General features: G+C 36.5%; 1 protein-coding gene across 11 annotated transcripts in view; it reads right to left on the bottom strand.

Annotated features, from left to right (window-relative positions):
• EYA4 (EYA transcriptional coactivator and phosphatase 4) overlaps positions 1–17705 on the bottom strand; it is a 157988-nt gene that overhangs the window by 130539 nt on the left and 9744 nt on the right. For all 11 annotated transcript variants that reach the window (XM_040552733.1, XM_040552737.1, XM_040552743.1 and 8 more), the window contains exon 2: positions 8906–9007. In XM_040552733.1, the coding sequence (XP_040408667.1) occupies positions 8906–8938 (33 nt within the window). In that variant the 5' untranslated portion in view covers positions 8939–9007. The remainder of the gene's footprint in view (positions 1–8905; positions 9008–17705) is intronic.

The following is a 17705-nucleotide window of genomic DNA, read 5'->3' as shown; positions in this document are numbered from 1 at the left end:
ATGCTGCACTTGATACACTGATTATTGAAAATTCCTGTTAAACAATACCAAAAAAATCTTGTAATGTTGCCATTTATTATAAAGACTTGTTTTTTTCCAGTGCATACCAATGACAGTTCATGCTATAAACTACATCTAACCAGAAGATTGTTCAGATCTCAGTATACAGCTTTTTCTTTCACTATGGGAAAGCACATTAAACTGTTCAGTTCTGAATTTATATCAGTCTCAAGCAGAGAAAGAAATGTCTTGTCTGCATACTGCCCAAACACAGCTCTATCATCTATTGGTGTCAGTAAAAGTGCACAAACATCAACTAGCAAGTCCTACTGCATTTGAGACGCTGGTTTATCCAAAGGCACCTGTGCAAACCACTATACTTTTTTTCTCTCTTTTTTTTTTTTTTCTTTTTTTCCCTTTTTGGCTTTAGGCAATGCACCTGGAAAATGGGTAAAACTCTTGACTCTATTAAAACACAAAAATTTTACAATAGATTGCCTAGGCTTTCCCAGGTAAATAACTCTTTTTTTTGTAAGTACTGGTCTCTTAAATGCATTAGAACTGCAGGGTAGAGATGTTTTCAGAGCATTTCTCAACCCTGTTGTTAGTTGACAAATGACTAACATTCAGTTTTGCAGTGCCTTTGTTCAACAATCCTCTGGTCTGGCTTTGCTTTAAATATCATGAAGCCAGCATCAGGATGCAGTTAACACATATACACACAGAAGAAGAGAGAGAGACGATAAACTAGGTCTGTTGCCACATTTAAGAAAAGCTTGGTCAGTCAACTCTGACTGTCAGCTTGGTTGAAATAAATTCAGTTTCTCGCCCAAAATTTGCCTTTATGAAAGTTACATTCCAACACAAAACTGTCTCTTGGCTTCAATGCTGCTTCATATTTGAGTCTGTGGACATCTTGGACTAAAGTATGGTCACTGCAAAGAACTCCATGATGACATTTTCTCACCTATCATCAGGTGTTGCTTTCAGGAGCAGGGAGCATGAACCAATCCGAAGACAAACTGTGTTATTAATAAATCAATAACAAAATAACCAATACATGTTTTGCATTGTTTCTTCAACAGGATCCTCTGGGACAACTTCCACCTTATCTAAGAGTATGGCAAAACTATTTTCATCCACTCTAACCATAATATCTCAACCCTTTTAACTTTTCAAGTTGCTAGAGAAGTAACCTAGTAGAAAAGACGACAAGTCTATGACTATAGTTGACCAGGATGTGCTCAATATGTTTAAGATGTATTTTGTAAAATACATTATTGATATTAGATTCTTCATCTAGTGTCATTTTATTGTTTAAAAATTTAGCTTCTCCCTATCATGCTTCTCTTTTATTAATAAGAGTTGACTTGCAAGTCAACCACTTAGATGCTGAGGGGAAAAGTTAGTACAGAGAAAAGTTACTACAGGGGGAAGAAAGAAACCATGACTGTTATATGATGCTGAACAAATATTATCCTTAGCCACAAATCATTCAAAAGTATTTGCTAATAAAATATTTCTGAAATTACTGCTTTTATTTTGTACTGTATTTCCAAGTTGTTTCTTTTTTTTTTTTTTTTCAGAAATGTATTGAAGCACATGCCTAACTTAAAGCACATGAGAAATCCCATTGATTTCAATGGGCTTAATCTCACCCTTAAGTCCCGCACATTCTTCAGTGCACTGCTGCATCTGGGCTTTTACAGTAATCAAATAAGACTAAACGAAATACATGTTCAGTGCAATACGTACTTGTCACGTAAAAATGTAGACATGGTCATTTAATTGAGATGAAAGGACTAGGCCATAAGGCTTAGAGTGTAACAGTGTCATACCAAAAATGGACGGGCTAATCCACTGTCATATTGTCAAATATTTTGTGTGCATTAACAGAATTCTGACCCCTTTTACTGAAGAAGAAAGTATTTCTGGACATGGTAACATCATGTGGACACTGTCAAAAGTCTAAGCTGATGCACAATCACTGACCTAGGGAAATTATAATATTCTTATTTTTCATTCTCAGATAGGACTGACATGGACATCACTGGAAATTTCATGGCTAATTCTGAAGTAAAACACAATACTAAAATCAATTAAAAGTACAGAATTTATAAATTTGGCATTTTAAATATTTGAACAAGTATCATATCTTGCATCCAATATCTGGCTGCAAAGCTTGAAATGTGTTTGTCAGATTGGATGATTTAATACAGAGAAGCACGTCTATATGGAGGGGTAGTAGCTTTTATAATACTGGCTGATATGTTCCAAATCTTACATACACGTGCATATATACATTTTCTTAGGTGAGTGAGCCCTTCTTGAAGCTGCAAAGCAAGTCTAAATTGGCCCAGTTTTCAGATCTGAAGGGAAGTTTGGTACCTGCAAGTTTCTTCCATTTTTTTCTAGTAGTATAATCTGTTCATATATAACAGAAGTTCCCCTGTTGTCCTTATATCATCAGAGCTCTGACATCACCATTAATATGGAATTCGATACTCTAGGCACCCTGGAGCCCTATGTGTACCTACTTTGAGGGAAGCTGATATAGCTGATGGAGGTAGCAATTTTCCCAAGTAGTTTTATCCCTAAAATTCCAAGCTGGGGCCTCTCCAGAGCCATAAATATCAGTCATAACAAACTGTATAGCAGCTACGTGTCAGTCTCTGTCAGAACACCAAGGACAGTATGTGACAACAGAACATACTTCTTTTATTGGTTTCCCTTGTTATTAAAAACAGCCCATATAATGCCTTTCCATTTAAACCTCTGATACAGACTTAGTAACATCTTCCAGAAGACAGGTGGAGAGCTGAACTAGAGGAGATGTGACAGTACCGATAACATGAACATTTCTGTTTTTCTGCTAACCCCACTTCTTACCCTGTCTTGCAAGGTTACAAGCCACAAATGTCATTCTATTGTATTCTCTTGGCTATTTTTTTGAAGACATTGACTAATTAGCTTTGAAAGAAAACTGCTTTCAAATTATATTTTTAATTAACTCTGAAAAAAATACACATTTCTATTACATGTGTGTCAATGGTGAACATTTGTGTCTTTGACCAATGCCAAACAGTATTTCTCCAATTACTTGCAACCCATACGAAACATGAGTCAGCTCAGTTTATTCTGATTGTCAAAATGCATTATCTGCTTCTGAGTTTTGTCTGATTTGGTCTGCAAACAGTAAATGGGAAAAATAAAACACATACACAACCACTAATGTAGTTTGGAAAAATGCCTTCAAACTTATCACTGGTAGATTATGGTACAGAAATCACAGCATGCTGAAATGGTGAAGGGCAAAGCAATTAGAAAAATAGTATTTGAGTGTTCACAGAGATTTCTATGTAAAGGTCTGACAACAGGGAGAGAACAACAATGGCATTTCTACCCCAAGTTTGTTGGAACAGGAAAGATTCAGCTCCCTCAATTTTCTGTACTTTCCTCTTTGAATACAGTCCAGGAATCCTGCTATTACAGTTTATTCTTGATCCTCTGCAATGTACAATGCGTGATCATTTTAGACCATCTGTGGCAACCCATCTTTCTGTGAGTTTCCGTGTCTCTAGAAAGGGGGTAATAAAATATCTAAGCAATTCTTAAAAACAGTCTCAAACATACCTTGGAAAGATGTGTTGATTTTCTTTATCTGACTTTCAGTTACAGCATTTTTCTTCAATGATTGTTTTTGTTAAAAGCAAACAATCATTTAAGGCAATTATTTTTGCTTGTTAAATCCTTTTTTTTTTTTTTTTCAGAAGGTACTTGCATACTGATATGTAATATAGCTCATTGCTTTCATAACAATGAAATATTTTCAGCAATTCATTACTGGAAGCTAGACAAGACAGCTTCCAGAGCTTCCTTTCAACCACCAGTTCTACAATTCTGTAATTTGGCAAGATGAATTGCTTGTAATATACCAAGTGCTACAAACATTGATATTACAGAGATAAGAACCACAGCATGCTATGATGTAATACAGAACAGTCTTTTAAAAGACTGACACTTAAAAGAAGGCAAGAGAGTTTACAATATTTTTCATTTCACTTAAATTAGTTTCAGCCAAAGCCCAGGGCTCCAACCTTCATGGCATGAGAAGGCTGCACAAACACAGCGGGCTACGACAGGACACAGCCTCACCGAAAGCTGTAACTGTGGGGACTCTGCGACAAAGAACCAGCTACACCTGAAAACTGATCTGCAAGAAGATCGCATCTGACACCTTCACACATTAAAATAAAATATAAAATAAAATAAAATAAAAAATAAAATAAAAAAATAAAATAAAATAGAATAAAATAAAATAAAATAAAATAAAATAAAATAATAAAATAAAATAAATAAAAAACACAGAAACATTACAATCCGAAAGACTCCAACTACGTGTTGAATATAAATGCAAATGACAAATACGATGATCTGCATAATCTGATGAAAACCAAGTAACTTACCCAGTGCACAATGCTGATGATTGCCCAGACTTCACAGAAATGAAAAAAGCGATTCATTCAGTTTTAGCCTCACATCTGCTAGTGTCCTGTCCTACTCAACTGCAATCTATTGTTTAATTCTAGTTTAAAATGAAGTAATCTAAATATGCACACTGTTATATAAAAGGGGCAGAGGATGAAATTACATCAGTTTCTAATAAGGTCCTTTGAAACCCTAAACTAGCTAGTTAGCAGCCAAATTATTTTTTTCTACTAATACAGATTGAACAGCAAATAATGACTAGAAGAATATAAAATAATTAGTTTAAAACTTTTGTAGTTCTGAAAATTCCGTTTGCTATACCAAAACACAATAAATAATTATCCATCCTAAACATAATTTATAATTTTATTAAACATTGACAGTCTTAAAAATATTAAATATCTTCCATCTTAAAAATAAATTAATAAATAAAAACACATTTTTTTCCTAAATTCTGTATTCTTCATAAATACAAGATCTGTAAATTTCTTTCTCTCCTCTTTCAAACTAAATAGAAGAATTTTTAATATGCACCCTTTGAAAAAGTATCTCTAGTTAGCATTTAGTAAAAATCAGGATATTTATTTTGAAGGAGAGCAATAGTAATATAAAATCTTATGTGTTTCATTATATATTCTACAGTTTTTTAATATGTTGTATATAGAATATATGGCAACTAGTTATCAAAACTACATTTTCCATAGTTACATCTGTCTCCGTAAAACCAATTTATGTGGCTTTAATTGTTCTTTCACTTGATAAGTAGCAGCCTGCACATGGTGACTGACATCACATCAGAATATGAAAGTATCATTTGGTTATTTTCTTCTAGCTGTGACGTACATGTCTTACTATTTTCTTCCTCATCTTTCAGAATACTCATAAATTGAACCTTTCTGCCAATTAACTTCAATTTTCCCTCCTATGCATGGATGTCCGAGCATGTTGTGCATTTGAATTTGGAAAGAAAAAGGGAACTGTGAACTCTTCAGGATACAATACCCCCAGAGGTACAGCATCACTGAATGATGAGCCCCACCACAGCCCATTCCCTGTTGGTTGCAGGAACCCAGTTAGAACTGAACTGTGCCTGATCGATTCCATCCCTCCTCGTGCATCAGTTTCCTGCTGTTCAAAATACGGCTCTTTACCTCTGAGGCCACGAAAAAAGAGACAGGAAAACTAAAGTACAATAAGCCCTGCTCTGATTCTGACTTTGTTTTGAACATTGTAATATCTAGAAGAACAGATTCCTCCACCTCTGCCACACAGGACTGGGAGTGAAAAGGGAAAGGAAAGCAAGCACAAAGTATTCCTCACTATACTGAGGCCCTACTGTCTGACAAGCTGGCAAGGAGTACATAAAAATTTAAAATGTAGCAGGGGAAAGGAGTTTACTACAAATAAAAATAGGAAAAACAAATAAATTAGTGACATAACACAGCAAATGGTGTATATCTTATATCTAATCAAGCAGGCATCTCAGAAAACACAACAGCTGCTCATTTCAGTCAGATGCAATTCCTGTAGGGGCTCAGAGAAGAGGGGTGCACTTAGACTGCTGAAGGAAGCAGCATGTGGTCATGCAGTCACTACTTGGAGACAAAAGTAGGGGAATGTATTTCTCATATGGTAACAGGGATGTTGTGGAATTGCTCATAGCTACAATAATGTGAGTTTCACTGATCATGACACAGTTTAAGGATAGGAATTGTAGAACCAATTGTTTCTTATTAGTTTATTTTAAAAGAATAAAAGAGAGTAAACAACAAAAACTTGAATGAGAGCAAGAACAGTGATCTCAGAATTATGGAAAAGACTGTAAGAATCAAAGGTACACTACACTACATTATACCTTAGGAGGACTACTTACTTGAAGAAATTAGCATAATTTCTTTTCTTTAAAATAAAACTTGAAAATCAGCCTCTTTATTTAACTATTCGAAGTAACTGTGTCTGGACTCCTTTACCAAGAATGAAAGGCTCTTAACAGACTGCTCAGGGAAATTAATTCAATAAAGGAATCTCTCTATTCAGAAAACTCATCTGTCCATCAAACATATTATCTAACAGCAAGCACCTTCTAAACTATCTCAGTTGCAGAGACAGGCAGTCTTTCAAGTAATTATGGACTAGAATATTCAGGGCAAGATGCCAGCACAAGTTTGAACACAGGTCTTGCATTCATGCTTATTCACACAATCTAATGTGCTTCCAGCAGAGGCTGGACCCTTAAGCGCCTAGAATTTCCATGATCTAAATCTTATGCACCTAGCTCCCAGAGAGAAATCCTGAAGTCAAAATTAAATGCCTAGATTCCCTGGACATGTTAAAAACCAGAAATCCTGCATGATGAACAGGAGTTGCCTAGAGCTAACCAGTACAAAACACACTAACCACTACAAAATGCCATAGCAGTACAAGAAGAAGGTGTGTAGCATATACATCTGATATTTTCCTGGAGCTTAAGCCACCAAAGCCTTGGCTAGAGAACACCTCTTTCTACCTGGAACCTCCAGTCCTGCCCTGTGGCTTTTAAAGAACTAAGCCAGAAACACTATTTTTTTTTTCAAAACTTGGCTGTGAGAAGAGTTCAACTATAATACAACAATGAAAAGGCTTATGAATTGGGGAACTCAGTATCTGCTGTAGGTAGACAGGCTTCACACTGCAATTGCTTTTCTCAGGATAGCGCCCAACACCTGGGCTAGACCTTAGTCTGGGTGCACACCTAAGAGGAAGGCGATGATGAAATGGGAAACTTCCCACCCATTATGTTGAAATTCTGCCACTGTTCAGCAAAGAGGTAGAAAAATAAACTCCTGCCTTAAATCACTACTTTCTGTGAAACTAACAGTAGTGTTTGCTATCTATATGCAATATAGCATATATGTCACCTCAATTTTTAATCTGCAAAACTGTTCTCACATTAGCATAAAACTATGTCATAACTATGAAAAATACTAGAGATTAGACTACGATAAGGCAATGAAATGGCTATTCAAGTATGCATTTATCAGGCATCCAGTGGTGCAAAAATATTTTAACTGCTATGAAAACACATTTTTGCACTAAGCTAAACTGGCTCATCTACTTCCCATTAATAACCATACTATGTGTATTGCACATAATAATTGTTTCACAGACTATGAGAGAACTTCTGCTTAATCTTTTATGATCTTTATAAAACTTTATTAAATTATGAAGCCATGTAGTTTTTACATGCTCTAAAGTTTTGGTTGGGAACTATTAAGTACATAAATACATGCAGCTGTCCTGAGTAGTGCCACCACAGTGACTTAAGACGCTATTAAGACTTTCCAGTTCTGTCCCATTTTAAATAAGCTATAAAATTCTAGTCCAAGATAAAGTCTCAGATAGGAACTACCCAGTCAGGAGCAAAGTACTTCTTATTAAAGAAAATTACTGACATTTTAAAAACACGCACAAGCTCTTCTCAGTTCCTTGCACTTGTGTTACATATAAAAGTCTCTGCTATAAAAAAGATATTAAAACTAGTTTATTACATGGATAACCTCTTTCAGCATGTCAGAAATAGAAATATGAAATCCCTTTATTGATCTTTACTACACCGAACCCAAGCTGAGACTCATGGGGAACATGGTGCTCACAAAATCTGCCAGCGCTGTGACCGCTACAAATTAAGACGTTAAAAACAAAGCCAATACTTTGGACGGCAAGCCCAGCCAAGTTTAAATTTGATCAGAGAACACTGCCTCCTCAGAACTGCAGTCTGGTGGCTAAGAAGCCTGGAGACCACATCCTTAAAGGAAAGGAAAAATTAGAAAACACGTAGAAGAAATGTCCACCCAATTTTTCCCAGCGATTTCATCAGTGACAAAGGGCATCTCCCTGTGACACGGAAGATACACTGTCAGTTCTCACAATCCTCTTGAAAGCCAAGAGAGCCCTAGAAGAACTCATGGACATCATTTTCAACAGTCAATCACCTGACATTTCTTGTTCGTGTTTTTGGTAACACTTGCTTTAGCAAAGCTGGCAGGCCACTACAGATACACATTTTGATACAGTTATTTGAACAAGACATACCACTGTGCAATAGTTTAATATTTATTTTCCTCCAGTGTACATCAATTATATTCATCATCTCTCCAACAAATCTAGTTCTGCAAAATCCTGTATAACTGTGATCTTCCAGTAGGAAAAAGGCAAGATTAAAACCACTCTTTTCATATATGAACTAAGAAAATATTTGAATCTAGAGGCACAGAAGTTTTTACTATCTGAGTAAGATACTATCTTACTATCTAGTAAGATCTTACTAGTAAGATTGCCAGATTTTACTATAATTCTCAAATCTGAAGTAAAATCCCTCCATACACAATTTGAACAGAGTTCAATTTATTCCATTAACTTTAACAGCATTTGTACTTACTGACTGTTCACTTAGATCCTGAGAGTCTTCCATGGAGGTTGTTCACCTTTCTTTTCCACCACAAGCAGAAATTATCTTCCCTTCAATTTACAGCTCACTGGTCTAAATTAAAGAAGAGATAAAAATTTAACATGTTAGTCCATGGCCCTCACTTCTAATGCAATCTGCAATAAACAAACACCCTAACTGAGGCTGTGGTTCCACTAAAATCTGCAGCAAAGTTCCCATTGATTTCTACGAAGCCTCATTTCATATAAAACGTTTCAATGCCTCCAGTATTGTTTTGGGAAGCTATCTAAAATACACAGACGGATACAGAAACACATTTAAGTAATGACTTTTCCACTCCTAGATGAAAAAATAGCCATGAAAACAAGCCAATGGAAAAGCTAAAATGTTTAATACAGGCAGCTGTTTAAGTAGACAACAAAGGATAACCCTTGGGAGGACATATTAGAGAGACAATTACAGAACACAGAACAAAACAGCTTAATACACATTTAATGATAACCTCTTAGTCATGAAGTGTCTGGCAGAAAAGGTTATTATGCAATTATCAGCATGAAGTCCCCTCTCTAAGGTCCATTAAATTCCTTTAGGATTAAATAAAATACACAAAGTGGTTTATAACAAGCAGCTCCCTGCAATGTGCTAAATGATAGACATCAGCCTAATTGTCTACCATGTCTATGCCTACTCTCATAGGGTGAATCACTATCATCAGATATTGAGATCTTAAATATGGCAATGCTAAGAATTCTGCATAGCAATGATTACAGTAACCTTAACTACAAAGCCACACAACTACATTACAACCTCCATTCTCAGAAAAGATCCACTTCAGAGTAACAAACACTTTGCATAATTTTAAATAAAACATTTGTCAGGGATATTTTATATATAAATAATCATAAAATTATAAATCAAACCTGGTGTTACATTCAAAAGAAAACAAAACACATCGTGGTATGCAAATGCATAAATTAAGCGGCCCAAACAATCTGAGATTACCTGGATTTTTTTTATTAACAAGGTGCTCCAAGAAATTGGGAGCTACTGGGAGTATTTCCAATAACATAAACATATTACGGATACATCTTGGAATTAAATTCGACCAGTAAGTGCTTATACCTTATGCTATCTCCAACCTGCATAATTGAAACCATTACTTATCTGAGCTTAAATGATTTACAGCTCTGTCTGCATGCACTGGAGCTCCAGATCATTCCACCCATATCTCCATGCACCTCCCTGCATTCACCTACGAACACCTCTCCTCTTGGTCTGAAGTGCCTCTTCCATATCTCCATCCTCAAAGTGTTAACTCCCCAAATTTCCTTGGGTTTTGCACTAGATATTTTCTAGAACACACACACATACAGAATTAGAACCCCAATCTATTTTCTTTCCAGTTTCCCATCAATCCTGGATTACACGCTCCTGTTTTCCTTCCCTCTTGTCTAAGTTTCAGAAAAAGTTTAATCAGCATTTCATTAAGTTTGCCATTTGTTTACATAAGGAAAAGACCAACTGCAAGCAAATCCTGTGGTATGTGTTTCACCTTAAGAGAAAGCTGCAAAGAACTTCTGTCTTTCAAAATGGCTTCAATCTCCTCTCACTTTCAAAGGGATTCAAGACACAGACATCTTCACCCAGGATGCCTTCACTACAATGGTAACCACCTCCCATAGTTTTTGGCTTCGGGAGCCAACACCCTTGTATTTGTAAAAATTTTCTGTTCTCTTTGTCCAGCTGAGACAAAAGGGGAATTGAAAGCTTTCTTTTAAACACTAAGTATAGGCATATTTAAGATGGGAGACTAGAGAGAACAACGGATATTTTGAAAGAAAGCAGTTCTACATGGGATTTCCTGTAGCAGGCCATTACTCATCAGCCCCTGCCAAAGAAGGCAATTCCAAACACAAAGGTGAATTTTCACAACCAATGCTAAAATATTCCACAAAGAACTTAAACATAAAATCTGTTTTAATTTAATTAGGAGTTTGAAGTGTGTGCACGTTATTGCATTAGTAAGATTGCCTGCAGGAAAAAAAAAAAAAAAAAAAAGGTCAAGCACTCATAGTAAAATAAAAGATTCAGAACAAATTGTTTGACCAGTTTTGAAGTTTACTGACTGCAAGTCAGTATCTGGATTGCATTCAAACAGAAAATGCTCTAAGTCTGACTGTTGCTCATAGACGGTGACTGATCCCTCACTTTCTTTATGAAAGCCAGCTACAGAACCACACCATAACAGACAGCCACATTCATATCTCTTTCCATAGTAATCATGAGCTTAACCAAAGCACACTGAAATCAATGGATGCATGCCACCTTTTTCCTTAAAAAATAAAGTTTATCAATATGTTAAATAAATCCTGACCTAAGTAAGTCCAACAGGAGTTTTACCATTAAGAACCCATGTGTCACCCACAATGTGTAAGCTGTGTCCCAGAATTCAAGTGGACATATCCCACTGCAATGCATCATTAAATATGCCACTTATATTAGCCTTCTTCTAAAAAAGGCTGACCTTCAGGAATTTTTTAAATGACTTCACTGAATTGCAAGACAAGCTTGTATTAACCTTTGCATAAATACACCATGTGTTAAATATATCTTCCCACAAGCATGCAATAGTATAATCATTTTCAGGGCTCTGTTGTTCATCTTCACACTGCCTCAATATTCAAATACTCTACTACTGGAAATGAAGCTTTTTTTAAAAGATAAAATAAAATAAAATTCAGACTTACAGTTTTATCAGCACTCTACTTAATGGTCTAAGATATCAACAGCTAAATTCTACTACATTTTGAGGCCAGCTAAAGCTGCTGATTATAACCAACTGCTAACACAATGATTTTTATAATGGCAGTTATTCCAATTGCACTTAGACCAAATCCTTTAGGGTTTAGTTTTATAAATTTGTAAAAGAGGAGAAAAACCATTAGAGAAGTCAGTGATTTAAATAAGACCAACATTACTCCCTAATAAAGATATAAAATTAAAGGATAATAGTAACCTCGTGCTGTTTTATGAGGCAATAATCCAGTTACCAATTCAACCTTGTAGTTTATCCCATCAAGAGAACCAGATTAAAAACAGAGGGAGGGAGGGCACTCTTATCCCTGCTATACTGCAAGTGTTTCTAACTGTTTTTAACTATTTTAAAAACTGTTGTTAAAAGTCTTAAACTCACAGACAAGCCAGAATGAAGAAAAATGTCTGTTTCTGCTCTTGATCCAGTCCTTACAGATGTGGCTTTAAAACTGATGAAGTGTTTTATGCTCCCAGATAAAAATTTTACCTTTCTAAGAAATGTCTTAATTAGAAGGATTCCTGACTTTCCTCATCAACAAATGCATTTAAATATAATTTTTTATTTATTTATTTTTATCTGGGGGAATAAAACACTTCATCAAATTTAAACTGCAACTTCCAGGACTCCACCATGAGGAGAAACATGTGTTTCTTCCCAAAGATACGCCCATAAGAAAAAAAAAAAACAAAACCAAAACCCTACGCAAGGATCTCTGGCATACCACTTCGTAAATGACTGAAAATGCAAGACAGCAAGGACACAGTCTCTCCCCTAACAGTGATTTCTTCAGGCAAAAGCCTGACAACAGAAAATTGGGATTGCAACAAATAAACAATTGACAGAGGCAATTTTATTTCATAAGAGATGTGGAAAAAACTCATGTCTTGTACCTTTCCCAAGCTCAAAACAGAATGTTAAGCTTGGGAACTCACAGGTTAAAAAACAGCCTTAAAGCATGAGGCATTTCCCAAGCGTCTCTGAGCCTGCTTCAGGCTGTCCACTCAGCCAGATGGGGTGACTGTGTTCCAACAAGAGTCCCTCATCTGGAAGAGGACCTTGGAAATCAGAAGAAAATTTTAGTTCCTTTCACCGTAACCTAAAAGGAGCAAGAAAGACTTCTCTTGCTCCACTAGAAGTTGCTCTTGCCACTTGAAATAGCTGGGGGGAAGTGTCCTCAGTTTCTACCACATCAACATTTTTTTGAATGAGAATCCCACACTGGGAACATCGTCAGATTCTTTTAATTCTTCTTCAACTGCAGAACACCTACTTTGAGGTAACCTATATAACCTGTATTGAGGTTATATCATGGTTATGCTCTGGTTGTATAGTAAAGGAGCTGCGCAATACCAGTCAAGTTTACTATATTGCTTTTACATTATAAAGTGTGTCAATAATAAGTCTAGAGAATAAACAGAAAGGATGCTGCTGTAGTTAACACAATGTGTAGCCACAAAGAATCATTTCTGTTATGGCCATGGACTGGTTAAGAGTCAAAATGTTAAGTGATAAGTGTTCACAAACAGAATATTTTCTCATTTTCTAGTTCTCCACTTCAGAAACCTGTGATAGCAGAAATATGTAGTGCTTATAACTGCAACTGAAGATATGCAGCAAGTGTCACAGTAAGGTGCCATTGTGTGAACAAATAAGCACAGCCACAAGGGTCTGAACTCCCCCAGCCTCAGGCAAGCCTCTGTCTGTTTTTTTTTGTTTGTTTGTTTGTTTTGGTTTTGGGTTTTTTTTGTGCCTTTGCTACAAAACATCTGAGGAGGAACATACCTAAAATATGGCACTATGAAAGGTTATGCATGAAGACCACGAGGAAATTAATTGCTCCAGAATCAGTGCAAGAAACTGTAGTGCATATGCACTGTGATCTCACTAAATTAGATGATTTCATGATCATTTTTTTCCCCCAAGAAATTAATTTCTTGAAAGGAACAAGAGAGATGGTACAGCCACTGCCTAACATTCAAGCATTTCCTGCCTGGAAAGCATTTTTTCCTCTAGCTGTCTGCATGCATATCACCTGCAGTCTGCTCTGAAATAAGATAAAATAGAACCTAGAATAAACTAAAAGAAAAGGATACTGAATCCTGATTTAATAGAATATCAACTTAGCCTATAGCTATAGTTAAAAAAAAAAAAAGTTTTTTTGTACAGTAAAAACATGCTGCTTTCTCAGTCTCTATTAGTATCACATTTGGAAAAGAAGAAAGATCCATGCTCCAGATGAGAAATAACAGTGATGTGCTTTATAACCAAGCTTTCTTCAAAATTCACTGTTAGCAGACAAGCAAATAAGAAAAGCCATACTAATTTAACACATTTAAAATAAATGGAATTATAACATTAAGGCTTTCTGAAAACTGGAGATCATTGTCTGTCCTTGTTTTGGTAGAAAAAGAGAGTAGATCAGCCTTCTTATGTTGTAAGGCAAAATGAAATTTCAGCTCCTAACATAATTTCTGAAGAGCTGTTACTTGATATATTTCCCATGGTTAACTATTTTTTAGTTTTGCAGGCTTCTGTGTTTTCTCTTATGCTGTATCCTCTTGAAAGGAATGTCAACTTTAATTGAAACAATTCTTCAGTGGAAAAAAAACAGTAAGAAATATTATCATTTATATCTAACTTCAAGGGAGAGCAAATGATTAACAAACTTTAAATATAAATCTAATAAACAGATAAAAAGGCAAGCAAAGCCATCCTGACAGTAGGATCTAAACACATATTGCTTTTCTGAGGAAAGCTGCCAGGTGGAGAGAAATATATACAGTGTACAGAGTACATTTATTTATTTATTTTAGCTCTCACATTTTTATTCCTGCATTCCTTTTTATCAGAAGGATCCTTGCAGGAGGTAGAAGTGGCTTTGAAATTTTGCTAAAGGCTTAGCTGAGGTAACTGGTCCCACCACCTGAAATCAAGGTGGGTGAAACGCGCCTCCCAGAAAGCTCTTGTTGTGTTACAGAAACAAACCTTTCTCCACAATCTAGGGAATTAAGAGAAATATGGAATGCCTCTCTTTCCATCCCTTCTAATACTTTCTTTTTTTTTTTTTTCCCCTAAGGCCTTCATCTCTAGAGGATAAGATAAGGCCTTCTTTGTACCCCCATGGTTTCAGCCAATTTTTGCTTTGCTGAGAATGAGGATTTTACCCTTAGAGAAGTTCTGAAGTTTTCCTCTAGAGTTCCCTGTAGCATGCCCAGGGCACGAGTGACCCCCAAAGCCCTGGCCCCCAGCCGGCCAAACAACCCCATCTACCAGTGACCTCCAAAGTCCTGAGGTCCCTCTCTTAGAGGCCCTGGCCCCCAGCTGGACATGTCTCCAACCACAAGCGACCCCCAAAGCCCTGAGATCCCTCTGTCAGAGGCCCTGGCCCGCAGCAGGTGGCCAGCCTGGCGCACCATGCCCAGGCCGTAGCTTATTTTAGCTATGGGTACGTCCAGCGGCCCCTGGTGGAGGCAAAGCTTCTTGGCTGGGCTCTACATCCTGCTGGGACTGCAGGAATTCACATTTAGCGTTGGAATGCTTAAATAGAGAAGTCGCGTTGTTATTCCTTGTTTTTAGTTATCAAAATTACACCAGGAATTCATACAGCAACTCGCACAACCTGAGTAGGCTTTGGGGAAGGGATGAGTGCCCACACGCACCTCCCGACTGCTGGGCTGCATGGAGGAGACACGGGAGGGATCTGCAGGACCTACTGAGGAACAAATAATGAGCGTGGCCACTTCCTCTGTGACACTGAGCCCTCACCTCAGACTCAACTGCATGGGTGTCAGTGTACCGGCTGGGTGGAGGAAGACGTGTAGGAACACCTCAGGAACTGCTCACCATTCTTGTTCTTCCACTCTACCTGGCATGCATGTGCAGAAGACTGTGCACATATCTACGCTGGGTATACAACGTATATTCTATTCTATACAAAAACCATACATCCAAATTAGTAAGTTTCAAGGTTCAATGCCAGATATTATCAGCACAAAAACAAAGGAAGTAAAAATCAAATCTGGGTTTCTATGATAGGATGACAATAACCCTGAGGCTCGGATTCACAGGGAATCCAAGGTCTGCTCAGTATTCCTGCTGGAAATGAAAGGGTGTTTGGTTGGTCCCAGTAACACAACTCAGCCATTTCCACATCCTGAGACAACAAAATTATCCACTCTGAGTTTTCATGAATGTTAAGAACAGGGGAGAGAGCTTTGACACTAATTAGGTGTTTATAGCTCTATATTCATCTACTTTCCTTTTATCTCCTCCCTCCTGTTAAAAATTACACAGCTCTAACTAGGACATAATATGCTATTTTTTAATATCTTGCTTTCTGAGCATGTGAATTCATGCCAGATATTAAATACAGTAATTGAAACAGACAAAATTCATGCCACCAAACTGTGATACACTGAAAACTTCTCAAAATTCCAGTCAAATAATTGGCTTTCATGCCAGTCACTATGAATTCGTTACACACAGTCATGTAAATTCTGCGTGATCTTTGGTGAACATTTGTACCATTGTCAGTTCAGTGCAGTTTTCTTCCTTAAACTGAGTTTCCTGAAGGAGAACACTGCTTGTGCAGTTCTTGTGGATATTTTATTCAAGAAAAAAATCAGCTCCTGATTTTTTCTGTATCAGATATTTCTGAGTAGGAAGCAACTCAAAGCATCACAAAACCATTTGTTACTGGTTAAAAGCAACCCTCAAGACAAAAAGGCATGGCAACACAGACCAAGAGGTTTCTGCATCAGTTATGGAAGTAAACAGGTAAGGGACTGCAATGGTCTGCAATGATATATCAGCCTGCTGTCCCATTATTATCACACAAGAAAACAAGTAAAAAGTCAAGAAAATTGAAAGATTTCTTGGCAAATGGTAAACAACTGCAACCACTTTGTCTCCTTTACTTTTGGTAAAATAATGCTTCAGTGCAGCATTTATTTGTCTTGCAAAGCTGGGTATGAGTTTGGTACCCAAATACATCTCAGAATGACTCCCATGCTCTTCCTACCACTCCCATCCCACACTTGTGTAACAAATACCAAGGACTAGCATTCAAAATTTTGTAGTGCGGAATTATAACTCGGCCATTCCTCCCTTATCCTAACAGTTCAAAATATGCTGCGAAATTGCCAAGATTGAAAACAGAGCTGCGAATCCCCTCATGCTTGGGGGCTTCCCAACAGTTAGATAAAGCATGCAGCTCTTTTGACTCGTTCCAGATTAATCAACTACAGGTTATTTCAGCCAGAAATAAATAAAACAAATGTGAAGACTGCTTCTGGACTCAATTTGTAAACAAATCTGATCAAGAACCCCACTGTGTTCTCCTAAAAATAAAGGAAAATTGGTCTGCAAAAAAAATTACATGTAGTGTTTTCAAACTTATCAAAGTTCAAAACCACACAAACCTTACCAAAAGGAAAGATGATCCTCAGGGAAAAATAATAATAATAATAAAATAATAATAATAAATAATGCAACGATGCTACACATACATGAATACTCGTTTATAAATTTAATTTAAAAAAAAATAGATTTATTTTCCTACCAGCTGGCCGTTTCAATGTTTTGAACAACTAGAGTTTTTTAGGGGAAGGATTTTATTTTTTACTACATAGCCTATTTTTGTTAATTTCTGAGACATTTTGGCTCTCTTTTTTGAAGAAAGTAGCTGAAAACAAACCAAATAAAACATTTCACTTCCTTATAAACAAGCCACTGAAAACAGAAAGAAAAAAGCTATGTTTGGTCAGCCAGAATATTTAATGAGACACTGTCAACTTGAAAATATTAATTATTTATGATTTCCTCTCCCCAAAAGATCTGTCAAATTTACCTCTCACACAAATAAATAAATAGATAAATAAATAAATCAATAAATCACCTTGTGACACAGAAATAGCATAAGTTAACAATAAAGATTATTTTTAAAACAGAAACCATATTTATCACTTGGGAGAACTT

This window comes from Cygnus olor, chromosome 3 (genome assembly GCF_009769625.2).
Source record: "Cygnus olor isolate bCygOlo1 chromosome 3, bCygOlo1.pri.v2, whole genome shotgun sequence".
NCBI lineage: Eukaryota > Metazoa > Chordata > Aves > Anseriformes > Anatidae > Cygnus > Cygnus olor.
Note: the sequence above shows the minus strand (reverse complement) of the source record. Positions and strands in the feature narration are given on the sequence as shown.